At 33.2% G+C, this 18,551-nt stretch overlaps 5 protein-coding genes across 11 annotated transcripts in view; 4 read left to right on the forward strand and 1 right to left on the reverse strand.

The window, feature by feature from the left end:
* Window positions 1-12: 12 nt before the first annotated feature.
* On the forward strand, window positions 13-2,384 carry LOC115234455 (uncharacterized aarF domain-containing protein kinase 1). The gene is made up of 2 exons (XM_029805539.1): window positions 13-385; window positions 558-2,384. The coding sequence occupies exon 2, from the start codon at window positions 569-571 to the stop codon at window positions 2,141-2,143; it is 1,575 nt and encodes a 524-aa protein (XP_029661399.1). The 5' UTR covers window positions 13-385; window positions 558-568; the 3' UTR covers window positions 2,144-2,384.
* Window positions 2,385-2,650: 266 nt separating this feature from the next.
* LOC115234461 (39S ribosomal protein L11, mitochondrial) lies at window positions 2,651-4,233 on the reverse strand. The gene is made up of 3 exons (XM_029805548.1): window positions 3,930-4,233; window positions 3,425-3,611; window positions 2,651-3,008 (listed from the first exon to the last, which is right to left on the reverse strand). The coding sequence occupies exons 1-3, from the start codon at window positions 4,059-4,061 to the stop codon at window positions 2,746-2,748; spliced, it is 582 nt and encodes a 193-aa protein (XP_029661408.1). The 5' UTR covers window positions 4,062-4,233; the 3' UTR covers window positions 2,651-2,745.
* Window positions 4,234-4,371: 138 nt separating this feature from the next.
* Window positions 4,372-5,579, forward strand: LOC115234460. The gene is made up of 2 exons (XM_029805547.1): window positions 4,372-4,744; window positions 4,819-5,579. Exons 1-2 carry the CDS (start codon window positions 4,592-4,594, stop codon window positions 5,371-5,373), a joined length of 708 nt encoding a protein of 235 aa, XP_029661407.1. The 5' UTR covers window positions 4,372-4,591; the 3' UTR covers window positions 5,374-5,579.
* Window positions 5,580-6,054: 475 nt separating this feature from the next.
* On the forward strand, window positions 6,055-9,271 carry LOC115234456 (RING-type E3 ubiquitin-protein ligase PPIL2). The gene is made up of 9 exons (XM_029805540.1): window positions 6,055-6,358; window positions 6,474-6,843; window positions 7,009-7,174; window positions 7,266-7,417; window positions 7,509-7,632; window positions 7,748-7,896; window positions 8,050-8,201; window positions 8,281-8,613; window positions 8,703-9,271. Exons 1-9 carry the CDS (start codon window positions 6,327-6,329, stop codon window positions 8,794-8,796), a joined length of 1,572 nt encoding a protein of 523 aa, XP_029661400.1. The 5' UTR covers window positions 6,055-6,326; the 3' UTR covers window positions 8,797-9,271.
* Window positions 9,272-10,059: 788 nt separating this feature from the next.
* The window catches only part of LOC115234230 (leupaxin), a 41,592-nt gene continuing 33,100 nt past the window's right edge, over window positions 10,060-18,551 (forward strand). Inside the window, exons 1-2 of one of the 7 annotated variants that reach the window (XM_029805083.1) lie at window positions 11,932-12,390; window positions 15,264-15,507. In XM_029805083.1, coding sequence (XP_029660943.1) covers window positions 15,414-15,507 — 94 coding nt within the window. In that variant the 5' untranslated portion in view covers window positions 11,932-12,390; window positions 15,264-15,413. Of the gene's footprint in view, window positions 10,340-11,931; window positions 12,391-15,164; window positions 15,508-17,030; window positions 17,717-18,221; window positions 18,347-18,551 lie in introns of those variants that run through there. The other 6 variants (XM_029805085.1, XM_029805086.1, XM_029805088.1 and 3 more) reach the window with 6 other exon arrangements.

Below are 18,551 nucleotides of genomic sequence, written 5' to 3' on the forward strand. Positions count from 1 at the left end.
TATGTATATTATATCATACCAAAAGAATCTTGCAAGTTTTCTGTTATAGGTTATCTATGTAGAGATTATCTGCGATTATCTAGCATCCTACTGACACGTTTTGTCCACGTGGTTCGGCTTGAGGCCGCAAGATAAGACGCAATCAAAAATGATAGATCGTGAAAGTATCAAACGCTCGGAACATCAACCGGAATTGCGTACAAAGTAAATACAGAATCATTAATGAGACTCGTTTAGAACATATGTAAGCTACGATGAGGTTAGCTGAATCGCTTTCCGAAGATTTGTCGATTGCATTCTTATTCGATCACCAACTCGAAATTACGACTCGTTCTTGTATTGCGCGAATTTACGCGGACTTTTCATCGTTAATACTTTTTATCAGGTGAGTATATTATATAATTTTGCGTATATATATTACTAATTATGTAACTTTTAACATGTCTCAAAAGAGAATATATTATAGGCAGTTTATATTGCATTTCTCTCTCTTTTCAATTAAAATTATTATGATGCTTCTGAAAACATTGAAAATTTGATAAAAATTTCTGTCGCAGATGTTAGTCAAATGGCAATATTTACATCCAGAAGGCTGCTCAAAGCCGCTGCTATTGGAACAATTGGGTTAGGCACCCTGGCATCTCTCAGAGCAAACGAGTATGACATTGGAGCCATTGGAATTGTACGACTGAGCCGGGCTGCGCTTGCAGTACTCGATATAGGTCATTATTATAAGAAAGAATTGTATAATAGTAAATTGGACAAAACATCGTCAGAGTACCTGCAGCTGAAATCGGACGTTCACAAGTATGGAGCGCAGAGGTTACTGGAGCTCTGCTGTGCCAACAAAGGAGTCTACATTAAAGTAGGTCAGCATGTGGGCGCGTTGGATTACTTGCTGCCCCAGGAGTATGTGCACACTTTGCGAGTATTGCACAGTTCGGCACCCCAGTCTTCGTTCAAGGATATCCTCACTGTGATCAAAGAGGACTTTAAGAAAGATCCATACCAGATATTTCAGAGCATCGATCCGGAACCTCTAGGCACTGCCAGCCTCGCGCAAGTGCACAAAGCTGTCCTCAGGGATGGTGATGTGGTGGCCGTTAAGGTGCAGCATCGCGCCGTCAAGAGTAACTCCTATGTCGATATCAAGACTATGTCGGCCCTGGTGAAGATCACGTCGCTAGTGTTTCCGGATTTCAAGTTTGATTGGCTGGTCGACGAAACGAAGAGGAACATTCCACAGGAGCTGGATTTCACCCGCGAGGGTAAAAACGCCGAGAAAGTACAGAAGCTCTTCGGTGATTATCGCTGGTTGAGAGTGCCGAAGATATATTGGGATGTATCGTCGTCACGCGTCCTCACGATGGAGTTCCTGGATGGCGGACAGGTGAACGATCTCGAATACATGCGTGCCCATCAGTTAAATCCATACGAGGTCACTAGCAAGCTCGGTCGTCTGTACAGTCATATGATCTTCATCGAGGGCTTCGTGCATTCGGATCCGCATCCAGGCAACATTCTGGTACGCAATCGTGACTCCCAGGCGGAAATTGTGCTATTGGATCATGGCTTATACGCCAATCTGTCCGATCAGTTTCGATGGGACTACTCGAAACTGTGGTTGGCGATTCTCGACGGGGATCGGGTCGCCATGAAGGAGCAGTGCGCGCGACTCGGCGTCGTCGATTATTATGGTTTGCTGTCATGCATGGTGTCGGGTAGAACGTGGGATACGATTATATCGGGCGTGCGTAAGACCCGGTATAACATCCATGAGAAAGAGGAGTTTCAACAACATATCCCGAACATGTTACCGCAGATCAGCACCGTACTGGACCGTGTCAATCGACAGATGCTACTGATCCTCAAGACCAACGACTTGATGCGCGGCATCGAGTACTCGCTATGCACCCAATCCAGAATGTCAGCTATGATAGAGATGTCCAAGTGCTGCGTACGCTCCGTATACGGCGAGAAACTTAGGCACTGTTCAAACGCGTGGAATAAGTGCTGGGTATCCTGTGCAGAGCGCTGGGTGCTCTTCAAATTGTCAATTTATTATGTCTACCTGGGCCTGATACACTTCGACCTGAACAAGTCGGTCGATTCTTTGTGGACAAAGGATTTCTATTCGTTTTAATGGAAGCTCCCACTAGGCCGAATATATTTCTTAATATTTAACTAGGAGAGCAGTGTCCCTTTCAAAAATAGTTTTACAGATATATATATATATTTTTTTTACTTGTAGGTAACAATATGTATAAATGTGATTTGATATTTTGCATATAATAATTTGTAAAGTACATATATTTTGTTTGTTCTCTTTTGATTTGTTTATGATCTCTCAGTCTACCTCATAAATTAGACATTAAGATTTACATATATAAATTTTCTTTTTCTTTCTTCCTTTTTTTTTTTTTTTTTAATAAATATGCGTTTGTCGTATAAAAATCTGAATTTTCCGATAAAACATGATTTCTCGTTAATAAATTTTTATATAACTAGTCTGTAAAATGCGAGAAGCACCTTATTTTTTAGATTAATTTCTAATTAAAACATTCTAAATTTTTTTTAAGATGACAATTTTTTTTAGATGGTAATTTTTTTGATAAATGGAAAGCATATGTAAGAAATATCTTATTGATACAATTGTATGTAAATTTTAATATATATATATATATTTATATGTACAGTAAAATATTATAGTTAACAGAAATTTAAATATGCTACAATGACTATGAATCAATTTGTTCTGAGCATCTTGCTTTCTTTAGCTAATCGTAGTTCTTCGCGATGTTTCGCGATAGTCTCTTCTCTCGTCTTCAGGAACTCCTTATATTCCTCCGGATCTATCTCACGCACAACCTCGATGCCGCACGTACGCGCGATACCGACCATCATAGTGCAGACTTGCTCCAAAGAGAGCAATGCCATGGTTGGATCTTCTGATTTGATTTTAGCGATTTCATATAAATGTTTCAGAGTTATCTTACCAGCCACTTCGCCTATGAAAAAAAAAATTTATTCATGATTTTACTTTTATTATTATTGTTTTACTTTTGATTGTAAGATATATTGACAAATTTAATATATATTACATATTATTTATTTCAATGTTCAATATTAAAATACCTTTGCGTCTTTCTTTATTAAAGTATTCAAGGAATTAGAATACTTGTCATTCTATTTCTCAAAAATGAAACGATAAATTTAAAGCCAACAGAGTGATAATTTGTTAAAAGATAATAGGTGTTTTCCAGCAAGGTACACAGATGACACGGTGTAACACACAGTATCACACGATTGGCTATCAAATACAGAATTTTAAATTTCTTCATTTGACAGCCAATCATGTGTATTGTGTGTTACACTGTGTCATCTGTGTATCTTGCTGGAAAACACCCAATATTTACATATATACCCTTCATTCTTCCTTTTTGTATCCCAGCTGCTTGTTTCAAGTAAAATGTTGCAGGTGGCTTGTGAATCACTAAATCGTACGTTCTATCTGAATGCACTTTCACACGACATGGCAAAGGGATGCCTTCCTTGATGTTGGCTGTCCTCTGGTTGAAGTCTTTGCAAAAATTTGCAATATTAATATTCCTCTAGGATTAAGAACAAAGTACAATTATTATCACATGCTGAAAATCGAGATAATTCATATATACAAATAATTGTGAAAGTCATAAATATTCGCAAAAAAAATGGGAAATCAATCCCAAAAATATATTCTATTGATTCACATTCTCCGCAACATATCATTAGTACATATCAAAGGTTTCTTAATAAATTTTTATTCTATTCAGAAACATGTAAAAAATGTTTTCTTTTTAATTCTTATCAGTGGACGTTTTTGTTTTTTATGTTCTTCATTCTAGCAGATTTGTTTTCATAGAGGATATACAGAATGATAATATCCTAACTTGTCCAAGTTGAGATCCGAGGGGCGGTGCGGATGACGCCAAGCCCGCGGGTATATTCACGCGTAATTTTGACGAATGATCGATCTTCTCGGTTAGCTTCTTAACCATTCTCCTTCCGACTGATTTCGACATTTTTTTTACAATATGCTATTTAAACAAATATCACGAGAACCTCTAACCTAATCTTGAACTGGGAGCGCACGGCGAGACAATAAGAGTACGTTCGAAAATTCTACCTGTGGGGTAAAGTAGCGTTTAATTGACCACGAGACAAAAGGAGCAAAGATTTTTTGTCTTTTGATTGGTCAATTCAATGATACTTCACTCCAGGAGTAGAATTTTCGAACGCACTTCAAAGCGAACAGTCTTCGTTTTTTTTTTTAGAGAACTTGGCATTGGCCGCGTTCAGCAAAGAAAACCGCTTAGTAGCAATCGAATGTGATTGGTTCTTACTTTTAGAACCAACGAATCAACGTCAAGTGTTGACAAGACGATAACTGAGCGCTTTCTCTGCTGAACGCGGCCAATGGCAACTTAAATCATATCTCGCATACTCTTCAATCTTGGTATAGAGAACTATTGCTGAATTTTAAACCGGTGATAGTGTTTGGCACTATTACACACGGAATTCATTAGAGAATATTTCAATATTTTCTAAGAAAATGCCGGGTTGCTGCGTGCCTGGTTGTAGTAATTCAACCGCTAAAGGATTTTCAATGAGAAGTTTTCCTACAGATCGCGAACGGAAAGCGTTATGGATTACCAATATTGGTATAGCAAATTGGGAACCTAAAACAAATAGTCGCATATGCGAAGTATGTGAACCAATTTCGTATTTTATAGATCTTTGTATAAAATGTGTTTAATAAATTATTACTTCTATATGCAGATACATTTTTCTAAGGATATGTGGGAAAAAGTCCGATGTGATGGTAAACGGAAATTAAAATGTAATGCTGTACCCACAATTTTCCCTTCTTATCAACGGGATAAAAATATTTTGTTCGACAATCATGATAAAGGTGAAAATGATATTGACAGTGATAATTTGGTGGGTGATAAAAAAAGTAATATAAATTTGCTTCCAATATCGCAAGCTTATCTAAATGCATCTATGTCTACAAACCTGGAAGAAGAAATAAATTGGAAAAAACAATGTGAGGAATTAAGAGATTTATTGAGAAAGAGTGAACAAACGTGTAAAAGACTTCAAAATACCATGAAAAGACGCGAAGAAATGTTCAATAGAATAATAGTAAAAAGTGATAGATATAGAAGAATTTTGAAGGAACGTTTAAAAAGATTGAGAGAAAGCAATCAAAATTATGAGAAATTGAGAATTAATTTAGAAAAAGTCTTCAAAAAAGATCAAATTATAATTCTTAGTGGAGATGATTGTAAATACGAGGCAATTATGCGAGCTATTGACTCGAGACATACATGAGGCAATAACAAAATATAGTAAAATAATCACTATTTATGAACAGAAAATGTTATATATATAAGGAAATTTATAAAATTGAATAAGTTCTTGTTACAAAAGATCTTATTTTGTAAATAACTTTTCTTATATTTTCCATATATGTACCAGTTTAAAATAATTTACGCAAGATAAAAATACAAATAAAATGCACTTAATTTATTATGTTATATTTAACATTCACATTTTGATTCTTTGCTATTAAAATTTATCATTTTAAAAATTAACATCATTAACACATATAGAGTCGATTGATTATTTGTTGTATAGAGGTTATTGGTTTAAAAGTCCATAGTATTGATGTTGATGTTATACTTGCAATCAAGGTAAAATTCATTTTAAATCGATATCTCTGATTAATATCTTCATAAATAAAAATTAATAAAGTCACAAATAGTTTCAATAAAATATGAGCTTGACATAATTTTCAGTGACAAATTATTTAAAAAAAAAAATAGAAATATATTCTGTTGTTTTAAATTCTAGTTGTTTTAATTATTTAAAAAGATATATATAATAACATTCTTTTTCTCTTTTCTTTTTTAATTGGTTTTCAAATTTATATTTATTTAAAATATGGTGGCAAATTCCGCCATATTTGGTCTAATACTGAAATGACCAATCAGTGAAAAGTCGAAATTAGACTCGGAGGATCTCCATTCAATGGTATATCAATTGTGAAAATTAATCAATGGACAAAATATAGACAACAGTACTTCGAATCGAAATCTTCGAATTCAGTTTTCGTGAAACGTTTATACGTTTACAGTTTACAGTTTCTTCTGGCCTATAGGTATATTCGCTTGCGAAGCCTAATCAGCCACATAGATAGAAAGAAGAAGAAGTTTACAGTTTCTTGATAATTTTGTATTGTTCAATATTGTTCGGTTTTGACTTAAAATAGTTACTACTTCAAAATGGGGAAACGTCAGCATCAGAAAGATAAGATGTGAGTTATATAGTGTTATCATGCATTGTTTCTTCCAAATATAATTATATGCACTTATGAAAATATCTTACTCTAAATTTGTAATTATCTAAGAATTTTTTGGAACTTTTTTCAGGTATTTAACATATACCGAGTGGACAACACTGTATGGTGGAAGAAAATCAGGGACGACTCTGGAAACGAGTGAAGAGAAAACGTTCAGGCGTTTACCGTATGATCATTGCTGTTTGTCTCTGCAGCCCTTCGAACATCCTTACTGCGACCCACATGGCAACGTATTTGAATTAGAGGCTATTCTGGCTTATATAAAACAATATAAGCACAATCCTGTAACTGGGAAACCATTGGATGCAAAAAGTCTAATTAAATTAAATTTTCATAAAAATATGGAGGATGAATATCAGTGCCCTGTTCTTTTTAAATTGTTCACAAAACATTCGCACATTGTTGCCATTAAGAACACAGGAAATGTATTTTCTTATGAAGTAAGTATATATAAATGTTTTAATATTCTTTATTAAACTATCCATCCCATTTTATTATATGTTTATTTATACTACATATATTTATTTATACTATTATGAACTATCAATTATAATGGTCTTTTGTGTAATATATGTAAGAAATGCAATACAAGAATTATTTTTAAGGCTGTTGAACAATTAAACATAAAAGCTAATAACTGGAAAGATTTGATAAATGATCAGCCATTTATACGTCAAGATATTATCACAATTCAAGATCCGAACGATGCGATGAAATTCAATTTGTCTACATTCCATCATATTAAGAATAACATAAGGGTAGAGGACGAAGGTAAGCTTTTACTTAGTTTAGACAAAATTATTTCTATTTTAGTTTTTATTAATATTTTTTTCTATGCTATATATAAACGACATTTTTTCAGAAACTGTGAGAGAGCGAAATAATCCAAATGCAAAATTAAAAACTGTCTCTATGGAAACCAAAGAAATTTTGATAGAATTAGAGAGAGATTATAAACCAACAAAAAGTAATGAAAAAGATGAAACATCTAAGAAGGCTGATAAATTTAACGCTGTTCGTATATTCACAAATATAAAAGTATTCTGTTTCAATTATTGACAGTTATTTAATTATTTCTATTATTTAATTATTTATTTATAAATAGGCACATTACTCTACTGGTGCAGTAGCTGCAGGTTTTACTTCAACAATAATGCCAGCAGAGACTACCCATCAAGCAGCTGTAATCGCAGAAGATTTAGTGCGATATGAGAGAGTCAAGAAGAAGGGTATGTTATCATAGTTATATTACTATTACATTGTTATTTAAACTTGCAATAAAAAAACAATTGTTAATTTTTTTTAAAAGATTAACTTTTTTATTTACTTATTTTTTTTACTTAGGATATGTAAGATTACTTACAAATTTTGGAACTTTGAATCTGGAGCTTTACTGTGATTTGGTTCCAAAAACTTGCGAAAACTTCATGAAACACTGTCAGAATGGTTATTACGATGGCACAAAGTTCCATAGATCAATAAGAAATTTTATGGTGAATACACATTTAGGTTTTAAGACAAGTATTTAAATTGTGAACAATTTGTTTTAAAGACTACATTTTGTGCACTTTTCTTTCTTTCTTTATTTTTTTTTTGCTTTAATTTATTTTATAATAATCGAAATATTTCGCTTTCCTTCATTGCAGATTCAAGGAGGTGATCCGACTAACACGGGTAATGGTGGCAAATCCATTTGGGGCAAGCCGTTTGAGGATGAATTCAAGCCAAACTTGGTACATCAAGGCAGAGGCATTTTATCTATGGCAAACTCAGGTCCAAATACCAATGGATCCCAATTGTAAGATTAAAATAAAGCAACTTGTGTTACACGATTATATCATGCCTGATTTTCCTTAATATTTTCATTATCGTTTTAGTTTCATTACGTTCCGGTCGGGTAGGCATCTCGATCGCAAGCACACAATCTTCGGGAAGATAGTCGGAGGTCTGGATATATTGAACACAATCGAGAAAGTGGAGGTGGACAATAAAGATCGACCGATAGAAGATATAGTTATACAGCGTATTCAAGTCTTCGTGGATCCCTTCCAAGAAGCTGATGAGCAACTCGTTGCAGAACGAGCTGTTGAAGTGGAACGATTAGCTCGTGAAGCGAGTGAGAGCAAAACGAAGGACAAGAGGAACAGGAACGACACGCCGAAGATTTACCGATCCGGTATAGGGAAATATGTGAAATTGGGACAGGAAAAGTAAGCTATCGACTTTTTGCAAAATTATTATTTTTTGTTTTGATTTATGCAATGCTTTGTTTATTTTTAATACTTAACCTGATTTTTAGATTGGACAAACGAGACGCGAATGCGGAACCTGCTACAAAAAAGAAAAAAGTTCTGTCGCAATCATATGGAGATTTTTCCTCTTTTACGTTCTAATCAATTATATTATCAAATGTGTATATAGCATATGTATATAGTAGATTATATCCAAATTACTATATATTTTTGTTAAATTATATATATATATAATTTAACAAAATTATGATACATAAAAATATGTTTGAAGAATATATATTTGAGTCATGTGACTTAAAATTAGTATTTGACAGTTTGACATCTATAAAATTTTTGGCACACAATGTGCTCATTGGTGTGTGGATACATAATAAGGAGGCGCATGTTAATCCTGGCTGATTTTGGCATTCAATCTTGGCTCATTTAATCATCCAATTCTCAGAAACCAAAATATCCAATTCCCTACTAAGATCAAACATAAGTAATTATTGTCCCGTCGATACTCAAGAAATGACACGAAAAGTATGTTGGACATATGCAACCAATAGCTGAAAATGTAATTATCCTGTGAAAACTTACAAAACATTGAGAGATTAAATAAATTATATTTATTAAATCATTATTATTTTCTGTGCAGTACTAAATATCTAAACAAATGTTTCATAAATTATTTATATATTCATATATTTTATTAAATGTTGTTTGAAAGATTTTTTATAGTATCAAGATATTTAATACTGTATCTACTACTGTATTATATAATACATATAAACGTTTTCGCAATATTAAATGTCTAGCATGTATTATATGATACATATGTATAATTTTCTACCTAGACAATCTAGGTTGAACGATTCATAGGCAATTTTAGATTCGATCAGTCTTATTATTTAGATTTAGGATTTTTCCGCACATATTTGCAATGATTCTTAACTTTATTGACTACCATATTACATACATAAAGAGAATCAAAAAGTATTTCTTAATTATAATATCTGGTATACTTTGATGAACACATACTAACTTTTGTTAAAATAATTATAAATATTTTGTTAAACATATAAGTAATTTGAATCATCATTATATATTTTAAGAGTTTATTTAATTTTAAAGATTTTTTTTTTATTATAAGATTCATATAAGATGACTTTTTAACACATATTTTCAAATAGATATATTATTATTGTCATCAAATTTATTTCAATTTTTATATTGTTCCATAAATTTCATTTTTTATTATTTATTTCAAGATTTTACGATGTCGTTACATGATGTTTTTTGTTTATACAATTATAAGAAAAAATATGTAAAATGTTAAATTTAAAATTTATCCATTTTTTCAGTGACGTCTTAAATTCAAATCTGTTTTCACATAACTCTCATACATATTAATAACTCGTTTATATTTTGACCAAAATTTTTCTTTTTTTTACAGCGCTCGAGTGCGTTTAAGGGCACCGTAACGCAATAGGGCGGCTACTGATCCGGTCGAGGACCGTAGCCTCCATGTTTGATGTTCGCCACATGAAGTGAATCGCGGTTCGTCTAGCGCGCGTTGCGCTTTTTCGTGATCCGCACGACGTGTGATTCGCGTGTGATCGACAGGTCAGACCGCATACGTATTCCAGAATTTCGTGCGACGGAGGTCTTCCCGTGTCCAGCTAGCACATCATGGACGATTTGGGTGAGTAAACGCTTCGTAATCAGCTCTGAAAAGCGCCCAGCTAACCTCTAAGACGTTTGACGCCTGTCAAGCACGGGGACGCCGTATCGATATCACGACATTATATATACAAATTATCAATACTGACAAGTATTGGCGGGACCCAACAACTTTCGACACTTGGAGACATGTTTTCGTTTGAACTTGTCAAATGCGCGCAGGAATCGAAGATATGGACACTTTGAGATTTGTTAACATCTGCTGTATGTAAACATTTTCATATTTATTGGCGTATTCATACCAGCACATTTTTTTCTTGAAAATATTGACAGTCTGAGATAGGTATTTATTTGCGTCTGCCAAACGTAAAAATGTTGGAATTTTGTTGGATTATTGAGATATTGCTAAGCGTTCATTAAAAATATTGCTGCTTTGAAATTTTTGTTTATATATACGCATTTTTGTACATCGATTTTTGAGTTTTCATTGTAAATTCATTGGGATATATTTAGTTATATCTTATTCAGAAACAAATATTACAACAAAATTGTTATCGATAATGAGGCTATAGAGCTGCTTTTAATAAGTGATTATTAAATTCATAAATTAATTACTTCTTAAATAAATTCAATATTGAACATTGAGATTTCTATGTCGACACCATAGCAATGACTGTATACTTTGTTGTCTAATTAATTTTATCTGCACTTTTCTCGCGAAAATTTACATAATTTCAGGACTCAGTTTAAAGTTATATGAACTTATGATGATATTTTTATCGAATTTTTAGTAAAGAAAGATATTAATTCTAAATTCATCATCTATAGTTGAAGGAATTTGTGTTTGGATTAGTTCTCGGATGTTTATGGGAAGCGTTATATGTAAAAAAAAAGCAGCAAGTCATTTTTTTATCTTCTTGAATTTAATGTCTTTAGTTAATCTCTTAATAAACATATTTGTATGATAAAAAGAATATTATTCAATAATGACAATTAGTAATTTTATAATGACCGATTTAACTTTATATTGTTTTTATTTAGGATTTTTTTTTTTAATTTTAACCTATATTTATACGACATTTTATTCATCGTGCGAACAGTAAAATATTTATTACTTTTCGTCATCACATTAAATGCAGATGATATCATGTATATATAGAGTGTCTTAGATTTTAACGATCAAACTGTGTCAACATTGTGTTTTATGAGTAGAAATAAGAAAAAGATATGTAAACATGCCCATAAAAATGCGTTATATACAATTATATAATAGAACCGTAAAATAGAATAAATTTATAATACATTTCTATCTAATTTGTATATTTTTTTGTTTAGCTGTGTTTATCACTTAAAGCCACTGAGGTTGAGCAGCATTACTTATACATTGTAATGTGCACTCTTGTCGATACAACAAAATTAATATCTTTTGAAAATTGAATTTTTTTACTCTACAAATTTCACATTAATTTCGTGCTTAATCTCGACAAATCGATATTAATTCTTTTTATTTGTTATTATAACCATATTTATTTTTCTATTTCTATCATAAGCTTCTATATTATAATCTTTTTCTTTTGCCTCTTTAGATATAAAAATCAAGAAATATAATTATCGATATTCCTGTTATGATTTTTTAATGAAGCATTTGTAGATCTAATATTCATACAATACCTTTTTCTTATTTTTACTCATTGACACAGAAAACCTGAAAGTGTATAAGTACTCTTACATGTATATATCATGCAAGAAAAATAGTTATTTTGAATTACATTATGCAGTAGCACTTTTTCTTTTATATACACAATGACATTCGTTCATTAATCATCGATGCAATGTCAATTTGAAAGCTCTTTTATATCTCGCTGGCAGTTCTTTCGACTCATTTCCTCGACACTGTCGGACATTACAAATCCGCGGATAAAATATGCTGAATATTCGCGGCGTGAATGGGGAGGAAAAGCCGTTAGAGAGGGGCACAAGCGTAATTATTATCTCGGACTCTTATATGGCGAGAAGGTCTCGTTGCATCAGTGTTATACCAACTGCACATTAGTTTGTCACGCACTCGTTAAGGTACCGCCGCTCGATGCATTCGTGACGTGACAAGGGACGTTTCGTTACTCGTAGATTGGAAACGCGAGACGTCAGTGCCAAAAAGATAAAATCTCGAAAATAAATCCAGAAGAAACATGTGTAGCATATAAAATTATATTAGATAATTATATTAGAGAATTATATAAATATAATATATAAATTAAAAAAGAAAATTTAATTATAGAGTAATTCCAAGCAAGTGTATTGACATAACACTATTTTTTTAAAGGTAAAGTATGAATAAAATATCTTTGGCACTGATATCGTTTTGCATTTCTAATCGACGCGTCTGTTCGCGGCCGTGGTTTTATATTAATTGGTGATTAACACAAACGCCGGTGAATGGCAGATATATTTTGTCGCGGAGGCGTTATAATTGGTGAATCCTAAACATCATTGTCGATGTATTAAGCTCTAATTAGTGTTCACCGAGTGAACGTTAGAATTTACCTTTCGTAATCTTATTGTTGTATATCAAATTGTTATGATTTGTTTATTCAATCTTTCGATATATACTATATTTTAAGAAAATAAGTGGGTTTCCCTTAATTAGGAATAATAGAACTTGTGTGAGATATGTAACTCATGTAGGAGATGAATGTTGCGTAATTTGTAGAACGCGCTAATCTTCAGCCATTAGTGGATATTCGTGTTGATAACACGGTAACCTTGATAACGATAGCGATGGTAGCATACAATGGATCGATAAATATGTGATACATATTTTTATTGCATCAAGACTCACTCAAGAAACACGTCCAAATTAAAAAAAAAAAAAATAGTATCAATATACATATTAATTCAATATATTCATTAATATATAATATTAATCATTTCATATTATTTTGTAATGAATAATGTTTATCGCTATAATCTTCGATATATTTTCTGCAACATTTCCTCTCTCTTTTTCTTTTCTCTTGTAGCGTTGTCTTGTTTCTCTTTCTCTCTCTCTTTATCTGTTTCTCTGATTCTTCTTCGACTCTCTTTGTCGCGACCCTCTTTCTTGTTCTATCTCTCCTTTCTCTATTTTCCTCATCACGACATTTTCTCTCTTTCTCTCTTTCTCTCTATATATTTACCTCCTCTTTTCACAATGTCTCTTTCTCTCTTTTACCGGCTCCTCCGTTTTTGTCTATACTTCTATCTCTCTTCTTGCAATTCTCTTTCTTCATCGCAATACTTTCTCTTTCTCCATCTATTTACCTGTCTCTCTTTCTTCTTTTCTCTTTCTACCTCGTGACGCCTCCCTTTCTATGAAAGCGGAGACAGCGGCCAGGACGAAAGAGACCGAAAGAGAGCCCCTTGTGACACTGAGCGCGGGTGAGCGCCGGAAATACACCCGCGTGCGCCGGTTCGATTTACTCTTATTCGCCGGCTCTGTCGCCAAAGACGTCGCCGTGTGCGCGTGATTGTGCAGTCGCGATCAAGTTTTCCGTGTTTTCGCGTGTTTTCATCGTCGGTCGCTTCGTTACTCCGAAATTCGCATTTTCCGAGAAAAGAAATCGTGCCGATGTCGCCTTAAGGGGACAATCCGTTACGGAGATACATCATTGTGTCGTTAAATTCTATAGTTGCACAGTAACATTATAATATAATTAAAGAGAGAGAGAGAGAAAGGGTAAGAGAGAGTAGTACAAAATATAGTGGAGGCATATAATATAATTATATGTTTTTTTTCCCTAAAATTTATTATCTATACAAAGGAATAATTTTTTTAAGTATACGAAGAAAATTTTACAGTACGAATTATATAAAAAATACATTTTCTTTCACAACATTTATTATAAAGCTTAAATATAACGACATTAAGATATTTATTACTATAAAAGCGGTAAATTATGCATTTGTTTACGCATCAAAATATTTGAATAATTACACAATACTTCTTTATAAAATATAACGTATATATAATAACATATATAATAATTATTGAATAAAATTATGGTGATTTATTTTATATATGTTAGTATATTCCATGAGAGAGAGAGAGAGAGAGAGAGAGATTATAAAAATTTTATTGTAATTTTTACTATAATATTTTCTCGATGTAACTTTGAACATCGTTCCGTTGCACCGGAAATGCATTTCTGAAGGTTATAAGTTTCGAAAGAAACATATCAAATAATTGCCTCTTAATTATGTCGAAGGAATGGGATAAAATTGACGATTAATTCCTGCAAAAAAATTCTCAACATTTGTATTTTCAATAATAATTACATTTTGATTAAATTATATTATTCTGATATATATCATCTTTTGATTTATTGATTTAGAGAGAAGAGAACTTTGCGAGATGTTTTAAATGAAATTTATACGGTGTTAAAATTAGTAATCTGAAATAGTCCGCGGTCCACTTGTACCTTACTAACACAATAAAGGGTCAATCTCTTTCGTTGAACCGTCGAGTAAATCATTTCGCTCAACACAGTACTTCGAGATGCTTCACTTCTTCTTCTTCTTCCTTGTGCTCTTACTTCTAGATATTTTAGAGTTCATTACTCCGTAGTCATAAAGATTAATAGGAAAATAGGTTTTTATTCTCGCGAGATATTATCTCTATAATTGATTACTAATAACCGTTAGCGCGTGAAGAAGAAAACAATTTAAATTCCTTTATGTAAATATTATTTTTACATATTTTACACAAATTTTCCAATTTTATAGTCCGAAATCCAATAAAACGGAAAACTTTTCGCTATTAACATTTTACGAAACGCGATAATTAGCTATTTTTACAGTACATCGGACTTGCGTAGTTTCGGAAGTGACGTCTCCTATCGCGTTAATCCGTCAAATTAGCATCAATTCGCGTCACGCAACGTCGAGTACCGTAATTACTTTCCTGAAAGTAGGGGGAAGGAGCTTATGTCATCGTTTACTCGACGAGCGCCACGTGAGTGAACACGTGTACGCGTACGCACGCGTACCCGATTCGTCCTCGCGGACGTACACAGCCAAAGAACGTGCGTCTGTGTGTATATGTGAGTGGATAAAGAAAGATGGCGATGGACCGGACGATGTATGGCAAGGTAGAGCCGGGCGATATTTATCAGCCCTTCAGGATCACCATGAAGAAGGGCTCGCCTCCTGGATGTAAGTCCGACATTTTTGACTCACGTGTGTTGCAAGAATAATAATAAATAATGCAAATCTTTTTTTATTTTTCTTGAGGAAAAAATTGAGAGTTTAAAAAATTAACAAATTGTACATATGTGTTATTTCTGATTAATTCATGATTCTTTTTTAATTTTATTAATTATACATAAAACGTTTCTTTATTATGACAATATTAATCATCGGTAGATTGATAAGAAATCTGCTAAGCGTTGACAAAAATTTTTAATATTATTTTACAATAATTTTTTTATTTATTACAATATATGGGATAACCCTCTATTACAAACAAAAAGAGAAAAAGCCAAGTTTGAAAGAAAAGAAAAGAGAAGAAAAAAGATCGAAAAAAGATTTATTTCTTAATTTTATTCAGCAAATTTAAGTAACTTATCTGCGTAAGAGGCTTTATTTTTTTATATTTAACTATTAATTATGGCAATACAATTTTTATCTCAAGAAATTTAGAAAATTCTGTGACTATGAAGAGGTTTAAGAACACCATTACAATTAAATTGACTTTGAAGTATTTTGAATAACTGATAGTGAGATATGCAGATGCAATACACACAGTATAAATTAAGTTTCTCCTTTTACATATATTACAAGAACATGTCAATTATCTAGATATACGAATGAAGATATGCAGATCTGATTACTTTATAACCGATTACTTTGGACATGATGTAATTAGACATTCGTTGGAATACGATATCTACGCTTCTCTCTCTCTCTCTCTCTCTCTCTCTCTCTCTCTCTCACACACATCAATTTCTGATTACCGGTTACATCTGCATACGATTAGCTCTCGTGATATATATTAATGATTATTACATATACGACAGTGCATACCTTGGCGATCGATGATCGGTCGGTTATATTAATTCAAGGTGAGCATAGGTGCGTAGGTATCTCCTGTCTTTCTCATCGTTCCAAAGAGACCCGCACCTCCATATGAGGTCAGTCTTGCCTGTGTTTCCATACCTGCTACACTCGCGATGCGGAATATGTAGGAAGGCGTGATAATGGATCGGCCGCAATTTAGATACCAGTCGATCGATTGATCGTGTAACCGGACGAAAAAATCGTGTCCGCGAAAGAAGGTCGCGAAAGAGCCGTATCCGTTGGTGTCTGCGACTTTTTCGCGATTACCGCGATATTTTGTGAAAGTAATAGAATTATCGAGAAAAGAATTACATCTCTCTTATCGTTAGTTGAAATATAAGATATTGTTGTCTCATTCGTGGCGATACTTTGCCAAGTTTATTTCGCGCGTGAATTGTGTTTTAATTCGAAGCGTGATTTATCAATCGGATGAGGAATATCCGTTCTCGTTATATTTGCTCGATCTAATCTTCCAACATATCTCGCGAAGAGCGCGCGCGCGCGTCGCGGGTGAAACGAGAGGGAGAGAATCAGAGGGGGAGGGTAATTTCACGTAATACAGATATTTCGTAAGCCACGGCAGGCTACAACAGCACGTGGTGCCAGTCCCGTCTAGTCCCGCCAGACATCCGCAGCTGATTGATCATCTCCGCGAATCATCTCTCGCCGAATCATCTCGCCGCGCCACGTGCTTGTGTCATTTCGCGTATCCAGTAGTGTTACGTAGTTACGGATCTCGACGCGTCGTTGATAACGAGATACTGAAGTTGCGTTTATCAACTTCTGTTCGTCCTCGGTCTCGCGAATCTTTTGACCGTGACAATGTTCGTCCACTTAAAATGCACTTATTCTTAATTAAGGGAATAATGGCATTATTATTTTGTTATTTATAGACTTATTTATTGAACAGCCCTCGTAAAATTAATTTTGACATTGAGATATTTTTTAAATCTAGATATGTGTTGTCTTAAATTGTTTAAAGATCGTCTCATCAAAGAAATATCTGCCCTGTTGAAAGAAATTGAGAAAGAAAATGCCGAGGAAACGTCGCGCGATGTTACACACATTCTTTGAAAATGAAACGCAGCCGCTTTCTGGAGTAGGATTAAAGGTGTAGAGTCGGTCGGTCCAGAACGAAGTCGCGCTAGTTCTGTTCTAATTTGTGATTTATTTTTATCCCACGGTACTAGCAAAGTTTAGAACACAACACATCGCGTGGCGGATTCAGTTGGCGTGTGATTTACCAAGAATCCGGACGGAGGCGGCGATTATTGTTATCGATAACGAGCAGCGGATATTTTTGATCGTAATAAGAATTTTTTTCGCTTGTTTACATTGTCAACCGTTATTTCCGCTTCTCTCTCGTTGCCAAAATTTTTCCTCGTTAACAAAATAATATTTTAAAAAATCAAATTGGGACTGATAAACATATACAGTTATATCTCATGCAGTTTAAAAACTATAGGGGAATTACAAACCCAACTCTTTTCGCGATTCTGTGTATATAATTTAGAACGCGATTATATATTATACGATTGTACAGGATTGCCAAAAATTATTACTGCAAGAAACAAACTATATAAAAAGTACCTGATAATTTTTTTGGTAATATATAATTTGATGAATCAATTAAAACAAGATATTAAATCGAAAGATTTGAAAACGTTCAGACTACAATCTTTATAATTTTTTGTGAATAGATTAAGCTTGATGTTCATGAATTCAGTTTTGGAGTAATATGATTTGTTGGTCATTCTGTACATTAGAATATCCTATTAGCTTTACCCTATTTATCGTTGTTTCTCGCGTAGAGAAATTGCCGTGTGAGGTTCTTGAAAACGCGTAAAAATGACAGACGTGATGAGGCCTGTCTCGCCGATTTCACCGATTCATTTGGCGACGATTCAACGTCACGCACGGTGGGAGCAATACGTTAGTAAGTATTGTTCAAGAATTTTCTCATTAACCCTAATTTTGACAATGTTTGCAATAATGTTTTTATAAAAAATATATTTATTAATTTGTTTTAGTAATTATTCATTACTTATATAAATTATATCTATCTTTTTAATGTATACCTTTATTTTCTATTAAATATAAAAACAAAAGTTATTTTATGATTTATGAAAATTATATTTATA

Source organism: Formica exsecta, unplaced genomic scaffold, assembly GCF_003651465.1.
Source record: "Formica exsecta isolate Colony F162 unplaced genomic scaffold, ASM365146v1 scaffold2, whole genome shotgun sequence".
Classification (NCBI taxonomy): domain Eukaryota; kingdom Metazoa; phylum Arthropoda; class Insecta; order Hymenoptera; family Formicidae; genus Formica; species Formica exsecta.

Coding starts and splice junctions, on each gene's coding strand:
- LOC115234456 (XM_029805540.1), top strand. CDS start 6,327: ATGGGGAAACGTCAGCATCAGAAAGATAAGAT. Junction 6,359..6,473: donor CAGCATCAGAAAGATAAGAT/GTGAGTTATATA, acceptor AACTTTTTTCAG/GTATTTAACATATACCGAGT. Junction 7,633..7,747: donor TGAGAGAGTCAAGAAGAAGG/GTATGTTATCAT, acceptor TTTTTTACTTAG/GATATGTAAGATTACTTACA.
- LOC115234455 (XM_029805539.1), top strand. CDS start 569: ATGGCAATATTTACATCCAGAAGGCTGCTCAAAGCCGCTGCTATTGGA.
- LOC115234460 (XM_029805547.1), top strand. CDS start 4,592: ATGCCGGGTTGCTGCGTGCCTGGTTGTAGTAATTCAACCGCTAAAGGA. Junction 4,745..4,818: donor CAAATAGTCGCATATGCGAA/GTATGTGAACCA, acceptor TTCTATATGCAG/ATACATTTTTCTAAGGATAT.
- LOC115234461 (XM_029805548.1), bottom strand. CDS start 4,061: ATGTCGAAATCAGTCGGAAGGAGAATGGTTAAGAAGCTAACCGAGAAG. Junction 3,612..3,929: donor TCGGATCTCAACTTGGACAA/GTTAGGATATTA, acceptor TCTTAATCCTAG/AGGAATATTAATATTGCAAA. Junction 3,009..3,424: donor ACAAAAAGGAAGAATGAAGG/GTATATATGTAA, acceptor TTTTTTTCATAG/GCGAAGTGGCTGGTAAGATA.